We start from the raw sequence: 9359 nt of genomic DNA, 5'->3' as shown, positions 1-9359 counted from the left end.
ATTATATCATACTATCTATTCAACAGTTCATGGTTTTCGCCAAAGGTGTGTCTACACTCTAAAAAACAAAACTCTCCCCCCTTAAAGATCAATCTTTATCACTGGCATGACAAGAAAAGGGTACCCCGGTGCACGAATTATTCCGCATTTACCCAGGATCCGGGGAAGGGTCGAACCCGTGATCTATAGGTCCCGCGGAAATAATTTTATTGTTGCTCTAGCGGTCCCCTTCCCTGGCATGACAGAGAAGTTAATATCAGATCCCCTTTGTTCTTAATAAGTTTAAATCCACCAAAACATAAACTTTATCTCAACTTTTGGAGCCAAAATGCTAACATACAGTAGAATATAAACTCTTGCTTATTACATGTTTCCTGGTCCTAAGTTGGAAGGAAGGGGCTATTAATTTCTCAGCCCTACCAAATCTCCAAGTAATTTTTTCTCAAAGTAATAGAGGGAGTCTTTTTCTAGTTAGACTTCTTTTTGGGCTTTATACCCACTGTAGTTTTTTCTTTTTTTAATCATCACCATTGATTTTTCCCATAGTACATGTTCCTGAGCTCTGGGGCCTTCTGAATGTGCAACTAATTCAGGTTTGACATGCACAGACATGCAAAGGTAATCTTTGGCTTTTTAAAAGTGAACTTTTGTGTCTCAGTTTTTACTTTGGAAACTGCTGCAAACATGAAAGGTACAATGGAACCAAAATTTTAAAGGAGTAACATGAATATGATCTCCATCTCAGCATCTGTGGGAATATTCTACATACAGTTCATTTCTGTTTCTAGTTTCTCGTAGATTTAAAAATTTACAACTATGCGTAGAGGTAAACAGAAAAACGAAAAATTAAAACTTAATCAGGCACTGCAGCCAAATCTTCTTTCCTTGTGCTGCAACTTATATCAGAATCAGGTACCTCTATAATCAGTGGAAGCTGCATAGACTAGTTCTTTAGTTTGAAATGAACCATCATTTGCATCATCTAAGCACCTGAGTGAAGCTTCATTCTCCGCAAAGAGATGTATGCTAGGAGCCGGTAGCCAAAAACCATAGCTAGTAGTATACATACTTCCTTTACACCGCTTCCTACTTTAATTCCGTCCACCCAGTCATTTTTCTCCTTATATTGAACCTTTAGAAGGAGTTTGTACGTCTGATAGTTATAGGATAGGTACCGCAACCATGATATAAATACTGGTACTTTCTGCAGAATTCAAACCCTATATCAGAACTACAGCTTCTAAGGTAAATCATTTCGATGTGAGAGGATAGTGCATCCTTACCTTTACAAAATATCCACCAGCTAACATAAAGGTCATTACAGTAACAGAGGCCAAAGTGGTTGCCTTCTTTAAATCCATTAGTGTAGCCCCTATTGCTAGTCCTAATCCCTGCCAACAATGACGTAAGGATTATTCAAATTACCAAGGTAGGGAAACGGTCAGTTTATACATGAAAAAAAAAGAAGTAAAAAATGGAGTACCTGAGCTGCTACAATGCAGAGGAAAGTTGTAAGCACAGTTAGGAAGAAGGCATCAGCTTCATGTTTCAATCCTGCCATGAAATATACCACTAAAAGGAAGAGCACTGGCAGTATAAGATCCAGTGGAATATCACTGGTGGTTCTAGCCAAAAAATATGCGCTTAATCTGTACATGTCAGCAGATCGTTCCTTGTTCAGCATTGCCCTTTCTTGTGGAAATGTGAAGATTGCTGTGAAAACTGGAAAAAACCCCCAGAACACAGCAATGAAGAACAGCAACCCCGACTGCAATGAATTTCACATTTCATTATTATGCTCCTAGTTATTAGAAAGGTTTCGTAAATGCTTCCGTTTGCTTCTTTAGGACTTCTATTTTGATTCAACATGAGATTCTCTATTCATATAAGTGTGTCTTGGCATAGATGCGAATAGAGTTTCTAATTGAGGTTCTTGGATAATCCTATTCTCTCCTATTAGTTTTTGACATGGGATGAATGATACAATCTCTGTAGTCTTAGATATTAGCTTTCATTTAGGAACCTAATGTCAAATCCTTTGATCATCTTGTGCATACAAGAGTAGAGCCTCATACCTGTTCTCGCATTTGTTTAGGACTATCACCACCAGACTGCCACCAGAGCATACCCAAGATAAGTGCAGTTGCAATTACTTGAGTGATTCTCAACCAGCTAAAATAATCATACCGCCGTTCTTTAAGTCCTCTCCGAAATAATATGGAGTATTGTTCACACCAGCTTGCTCCCCACTCTCTATTTATAGAAAAGACTTTAGACTTCAACTCTTCATCTATCATCATGGGGGCCATAAGTTTCTTTTTTTCACTCTCAGCCACTTGTGTTTCGTAGGCTTCCACAAGATACTGTTCAGGGAAAATGAGAAATTAATAAATTATAGACATATGAAAAGCAGGATTCATACAAACAAAAAAAGAAGGGAAATAAAAAACATTAAATTCATGCCAAGTGATTGCTTGAGGTCTTTTTAAGTTTTTTGAGTAAGAAATGCAGATTTTACTCACCTCATGCACAACTATTGGTGTTGGCTTTCCGTTTCCTGTTTCTCTATCTGAATTCCCGATCTGCACTCTGTCCTCCAACTCTGATGGAACAGAAACGTCATTAAGGTTTCCATTTGCAAGGTCTAACAGGAACTCTGCTGGATTCATTGAAATCAGAGGCGAACAGCCTATAGCTGAAAAATAGACCATTGCTTCAGATGCCTTCCCAAAATAAAGTAAGCTCCCTTTGCCAAGAAGAATCAACTTATCAAACTTGTGGAAAAGTCTGCTGGATGGTTGATGGATTGTTGTGATCACTGTCTTTCCAGTCTGTCACAGGATTGAGACAAAATTAGGTGCAAAGTGCCTCAAAAGGATTAGCTTGGATACCTTTTAACAGGAAAACATATACTCCCTCTATGATGAAGTTAGATGGTCTTGGATAAAACAGAGAGAAATGTTACCTCAGCTATATCGTGTAATATCTCAACCATCCTTAATGCTGTTGTAGAGTCCAAACCCGATGTGGGTTCATCAAGGAATAGTAGGGATGGATTAATTATGATCTCATTTCCGATACAAACACGCTTTCTTTCTCCCCCTGAAACTCCACGAACAAAGGAGCCACCAATCATGGTATCTTGGCATCTGTAAACATCACATTCCTCATTAGCTTTCAGTAAAGAAATTGTGCATCTTGTTGTTTATCAATCTAAGGTTATTTGTTGTTAAATACGCGCTTTATTAAAGTATGACCATCTATTCATTTGTTAGATGACTGAAAGTGGCCTTAGTAATAACCTCAGGCTTAATGATTCCCTGCATGTCATGAAATTAGAGAACTTGTCAAGTAGAGAAACGATTACCTCTCTAGTCCCAACTCGTATATCACATCTATGGCTCTTTTTTCTTTCTCCTCCTTTGTCAAAGTCTTTGGCAGTCGTAGGCGAGCTGCATATGTTAGTGTTTCTCTCACTGTCAAGTGAGGAAATAGTATGTCATCTTGAGTCACGAATCCTATCCTGCCAAAGTTTCACATCCATGTTAGATTCTGTGTAAGGTTTTTTTCCTTGAACTCTGCTTATGTTTTTATTTGCATAGACCGATACTTTGATATCTGACTTTAATCTATGATGCAATCAAATTCATTTAGCTCGAACTTAGATGCCAGTCCGTTTAAAGTGTGTTTCCTGTGCATATTTGTTAGTACAGCTCTTGTTTTTGCTTCTTAAACCACAGATGGGATGATCAAAATCTCTTTCGGAACTCGTTCCTGTGCTTCTACTCTGGCAACTAATCTTTTTCAAATTACTCTGGCAACTAATTTAAACATGAGGTGCATTATAATTTCCAGCAGTAGCATCCCATAATGCTTTTTATTAAAAATTATTAGCTTCTGTTATACTACATGAGCCTTTGTTATAATATGAGATTGGAATTATCATGAAAAAATATGGCATTGGTATTGTGTTCTCAAGATTTTCTACTGTATACCACTTGGTGAATTCTGGAGTGTTACCTGCTCTTTAGAAGCTTTGAGTATGGTTGTTCATTGTAGGTGATTGAGCCTCCTGTTGGCTCTTTTATTCTTCCTCCAAGCAGGCTGAGGAGTGTAGTCTTTCCACTTCCAGACGGCCCCATCATGGCCAAAACTTCTCCTGGATCAACAGAACCACTGATTCCGGTCAAAATTTCCTTCTCTCTTGTTGATGTTACTCCTTTAATAACCACCTTGTAGCATACCTCAGTAAACTGCAGAGTTTGTGAAAGGAATAAAAAAGGAATAATCTGAGATCCATCTTTTTAACTTGAGAATAGGTTTATGCAGCTCAATTTAACTTCCAAAAAAGATGTACAGAGTATGCTTCTAGTCTACATCTTTTATGGTCAGGATTTTCTTCTATTTTTCTTCCTACTAAAGCTGACGCCGTCGAATATTTGTGAATCCTCAGCAACTGAGTGCTAGGTTAGGTCAACTCGATCCCAGGTGCTGGTTCTGTAAACTAGTTTCTGTGTTTACGTGCATTTTGTGAACACTTTTAAGCTTCTATAGTGTTGTTGTTTGTTACTCCTAAAAGGGGAAGTCTTGTACAAAAATACCACATGAAATGAGATTCTGTACAAGACTGAACCTGACATCAAATATTTTCCATGTTCAAAGGGTCGCGTTGATCTCAACATAAACCTCCATCCTTGCCTGTCCAAATACATAGTATCCGATCAATCCGTATGCATTCAGGGAAATGAAGATGGGGGTTTGACACACCGTTATACATGCTTTGCTAGATAAAACAAAAATTCAGAAAGCTTTTTTGAGTTTTTTTGACTGCCTGCATTTTGAGCTTAGGTTCACCTTGAGGTATATCGGCAAGGTAGGTTCTGCTTGAATCTTCATCTTTCTTGTGCCAGCTTCAATATCTTCAGCTGCAAAAAAGTACATATATAACTTGCGATCATGAAGTCCAGGCTAGATGATTTCTCACATATTTACTTCCTACCAAAGACAAGCATATTAATCGCTTTGGTCATCTTTTCACAACTCGAGACCAAGATTTACTACTACTCACATTAAATAACAACAACGAGGTTGCATGCTTCCCTCCAAGAATTTCCCACCTTGCTCTTGGGGAGACTCGAACTCACAACCTCTTGGTTGGAAGTGGAGGTTGTTTACCATCATAGCAACCCCTCTTGCTTACCGCTTTACTACTCACATTAACTTGTAATAGCAAAATACCCTTTTTATTCTTCCTTTTTTTTCCAGTCTAGATTCAAAGTAATCTCTGCTTCTTAAGCACACTTTGTTTCTCCTGGATTATTATTCTAATTTATCTTTTGATTTTCGTTCTTAATTCTAAGGATATAGTTTACAATAACAATGGTGCATTTCAACTGTACATCAAACTAGATTGATACGAAAACTGAAGACGAGCATGCATACACAGAGGTGCTATAGGTGCTATTAATATTCGAAGTTATATAAGCAAAGGATGGGGTGACACTAAGGGCATGGGACGAGTATTTTAAGTAAAAGCAAGTGAAATGTGGTGTATTATGGAGTTGGTATTGCTCTTTGTCAAGATTTAAGAGAGGAACAAATGTTGCAGATAAGTTACTTCGTCACAATTTCGTAACCATTATGGGACCTAAAATGCAAATAGGTTTTCCAAAGAATTTATAAATTGCTAAGGTTTAGGGTGTATTTGTCAGTCCATGATATTAAGCATTTTGATACGTGATTCCTTTTTATTGTTGAATTATAGTTTTCTTTTTTATGAGAATATTAATTGCCTTGGGTTTTGCTTCACTGAGTGCTATATATCCCACTCAACCTCTATCAAAGTATTGTACAGACAAAGTGGGCACCATGATAAGACTTAAAACGAAATCCCATAACAGGTCCACTTTGTTTACGTTCTACAATTTGAACAAACAATGGCCATACATGTGGCTCTATATTGACAGTTGTGGAGAGTGACAATTTTATGGATTTCCATTATAGATATGAGTGGGAATCTGGCCAAACTTCTTTCATAATTAATAAGTCTCACTGTTTTCCTTTCTTATTTTTTAACTTTAAACTTTTGTAATTTTTGACTTTTGTGACACCATCTAATAAAATTTAAATGACAATGAAGAAATGATGCAAGTTCCTGAAACAATTACATATAACAACATTGTTATAATATACTCCATCCGTTTCAATTTATGTGAACCTATTTCTTTTTTCGTCCGTGCCAAAAAGAATGACTCCTTTCCTTATTTGGAAACAATTTACCTTTACAGAATGATTTATAGCCACACAAAATATATGTGTTTCATTTTACACCATAAGATCAAAAGTCTTCTATCTTTTCTTAAACTTCGTGCTCAGTCAAATGAGTTCACATAAATTGAAACGGAGGGAGTAATAGTTTTTTCTTAGAATTAAGAAACAATTATTGTTGTCATATCTGTTGAAATAGTTATATACCAAGTGTGCTGATTACATATATTCTTCAGTTCAGGATCATTTTTGTCTCTAAAATCCGTAAAGTTTTGATTTGCAAAAGAAAGTAAAAGAAACTTTTCATTAGGACGTTCATATTAAAAAATAAGGAAAAGCACAAAATAAGAGGGGTGACAAAAGAAAAAAGAAAAGAAAGGAGGGTTTTTTTCAAGTTTCAACACTTGTGTTTACCTTAACAACAACAACGACCCAGTATAATCCCACAAGTGGGGTCTGGGGAGGATAATATGTACGCATACCTTACCCCTACCCCGAAGGATAGAGAGACTGTTTCCAGGAGACCCTCAGCTCAAAAAGGTAATAGGAGCCGATATATTAGTACCATAAAAATACATAATAAAATAACAGCAATGCAAGAGATATGAAATACAAAATACGAAATACGAAATAGATGGCTGGTATAGTAAAACTAGCCGGTAAAACCCTGCTAGTTTAGCTTTTTTTCTTTTTTTCTTTTTGGGTTTGTTTTTGCGTCCAAACGACCACAACAAAAAGAAGGGGTCCACTTTTCACCAGTTTCTCACTTTAGGGACTTTAAAAAGACAGTCTGGCAGTTTCTAACTTTCCATTGACTCATGCAAACGAAAAAAGTCCTTTTTGCCTTAAATCCGAGGCTCTTATGGCTAAGGCGAAGATTTTTTGGCTTAAATAAAACAAACAAACAAACGTTTGAACTTCTTTCTCCTGTTAATCTTATGGACATTCTATTGCTTGAACCAATCATTTGTCAATTATTTAAGCCTTTAACGGTATTAAATTTGTTATCGTTTCCCTATTGCTAGTGGAGTGCTACTACTTATAGTAACAGCTTTTATCATCTTTAACATGCCCTCGAGAGGAAGGAAAATAAAGAGAAGTGATTAAATATGGCCGTTGAGAGGATACGAATTGACGCAAATACCCTAATATATGTAGGGTTAAGGATTATTCTAACCAGAAATCTAATTCTCTCTAAGGGCACTCATGTCATTTGGAATTATGAGCTTTTGTGGTGCACAAAGAAGGGCCACAATTAAAGATGAGAACGAGAAACGTTGGCAAACTTATAAACCTTTCCTTTCTTTTTGGAAAAAGAACTAAAAAATGATTATTTATTATGTAAGTTTTAATATTATTTTTCATGCTATCGAAGGAAATTTGTTTCTGCTTCTGTTATTATCTTAAGGAGGAAAAAGTAAGAGAAAAAATGAAAGAAAGAAAGATAACAACCTTAGCTAGGTGAAAGAAAATTAAGTATCACGTTAAGGAACTTTGGTGATGTTAATTTAATTAAGAAACATTATTACTTTTTATGAGCTAACTAAGTAGTTTAAACTGGAAATCAGTTCTCATATGCTGAAAATAACGCAAACAATAAATTGCATATTTTCTTAAGTTTGATACGACAGAAGTTCGAGTCGAACTATAACTAATAGGACTCGTGCAAGAAATCAGTAAAAGAAGAAAAAGATAGATATATACTTACGAATATCATCATCACTAAAGGGCTTCAAATCGGCGATCTCATCCGGTGGCACGGTGAAGCCGGTGAAGGAGAAAGATAAGCCCAAGCTGGCACTAGAGGCGCGGCTTAAGGCGGCGCCACTGCTAACTTCATCTAAATCAAACTTCAATTGAGCACTTCTTGACTTTCTAATGTGAGTGTTTTTCCCTATGCTGCTGCTGCTCCGCCCCGGTGATGCCGTAGCTAGCCGCCTGCTTGACTTCCTCGACAGCGTCTCCGGCCCTCCCACTGCCTCGCTGATCGGGGACGACTTCGTTCCACCCATTGCTGCCGAAATCGCTTCTACCAGTTGATCAGACTTTGTACGAAGTAAACTTGTGGTACTCGGTTTATCCATCATGTTCCTTTATATGTACATGCAGATATGCAAATGCAGACATTAATAATAATATAAATGGATTTAACTTATATACTGTGAAGGTATAAAAAGTAAATTATTGAAAATATAATAGAAAAGATATTAATAAATGTAAATTAAGGCGCCCATTTTATCAATTACAATGCATCTAGTTAAGTTTTCTAACTAGTTTTTCCTCTATAGCATACCTTTTTGCTCTAAGATTACTATCTTTCGGTTATGTTTTTCTCACTCTGTGTTACTAAATTCTCCAAGTTAGTTCAAAATATTCTATTAATGATCAAAAGACTACAAGAAAAGAAAAAAAGAAGGAAAAGAAACAATTCTAGAAAGAAAAATATATATAGGCTATCATTCCTTTTAAATGTTCAAAATTTGAAGTAAATACACTAATTAATATATGAAGCGAAACATGTATTTCGTAGGTCTTGCTGACTAGTTTCTTTAATTTGTCATTCTTGGGGGAGGGGAGAGGAGAAGTGGGAGATTATTTAGAAATTGACAATTGCTTATCACCTTAAAGGCAGAGACTGTTTCTAACGGGCGGGAGTTCTAAAAAAAAAAATCTTAATGATTGCTACCAAAAACATACATAAGAGAAGGAGGGAACTAAATCACTAGAAAAAGAAGAACACTACAAGATGATCAGTTGCAAACTTTCATACCTTGTACAACTAAAAAAAGGCTTAAGCAGAAAGAAGAGTAGTGGAGAGAACTATGGAACTCAATGCTTCACTTCTCTTTAACTCTTAATGATTTACATTGCCAAAGTGCAATCTTTTTTCTTTTATAGCATCAATAAAGAGAGGGAGAGTTGAGATTACGTAAATACCCTTGCCCAATTGATAAATCACTAATCCCCCCATTTTGCATAATAATTCCAGCAGCGGTGAAAAACACTTGACATAAATGCAAAAGATATGATAAATATTCATAGACATGAACAACAAACATCAATTTTGTTTGTCTAGTCCAAATCATCCTTGT

The 9359-nt window shown here is 36.3% G+C and overlaps 1 protein-coding gene across 3 annotated transcripts; it reads right to left on the bottom strand.

Annotated features, from left to right (window-relative positions):
* Positions 1-708: 708 nt before the first annotated feature.
* LOC107792477 (ABC transporter G family member 22) lies at positions 709-9140 on the bottom strand. 3 transcript variants are annotated; one of them, XM_016614693.2, is made up of 11 exons: positions 9038-9140; positions 7976-8358; positions 4855-4925; positions 4021-4253; positions 3368-3523; positions 2966-3149; positions 2523-2831; positions 2076-2363; positions 1484-1768; positions 1284-1391; positions 709-1204 (listed from the first exon to the last, which is right to left on the bottom strand). In XM_016614693.2, the coding sequence occupies exons 2-11, from the start codon at positions 8352-8354 to the stop codon at positions 983-985; spliced, it is 2235 nt and encodes a 744-aa protein (XP_016470179.2). In that variant the 5' UTR covers positions 8355-8358; positions 9038-9140; the 3' UTR covers positions 709-982. The 3 variants fall into 3 exon arrangements, with proteins under 3 accessions (XP_016470179.2, XP_075100835.1, XP_016470180.2); XM_075244734.1 differs by lacking the exons at positions 7976-8358; positions 9038-9140 and adding an exon at positions 6682-7343; XM_016614694.2 differs by lacking the exons at positions 7976-8358; positions 9038-9140 and adding an exon at positions 5069-5199.
* Between the last annotated feature and the right edge of the window lie 219 nt (positions 9141-9359).

Source organism: Nicotiana tabacum, chromosome 22 (assembly GCF_000715075.1).
Source record: "Nicotiana tabacum cultivar K326 chromosome 22, ASM71507v2, whole genome shotgun sequence".
NCBI lineage: Eukaryota > Viridiplantae > Streptophyta > Magnoliopsida > Solanales > Solanaceae > Nicotiana > Nicotiana tabacum.
Note: the sequence above shows the minus strand (reverse complement) of the source record. Positions and strands in the feature narration are given on the sequence as shown.

Coding starts and splice junctions, on each gene's coding strand:
- LOC107792477 (XM_016614693.2), bottom strand. CDS start 8,354: ATGATGGATAAACCGAGTACCACAAGTTTACTTCGTACAAAGTCTGAT. Junction 4,254..4,854: donor CCTTGCCGATATACCTCAAG/GTGAACCTAAGC, acceptor CAAACTCTGCAG/TTTACTGAGGTATGCTACAA. Junction 1,205..1,283: donor CTGGTGGATATTTTGTAAAG/GTAAGGATGCAC, acceptor TGAATTCTGCAG/AAAGTACCAGTATTTATATC.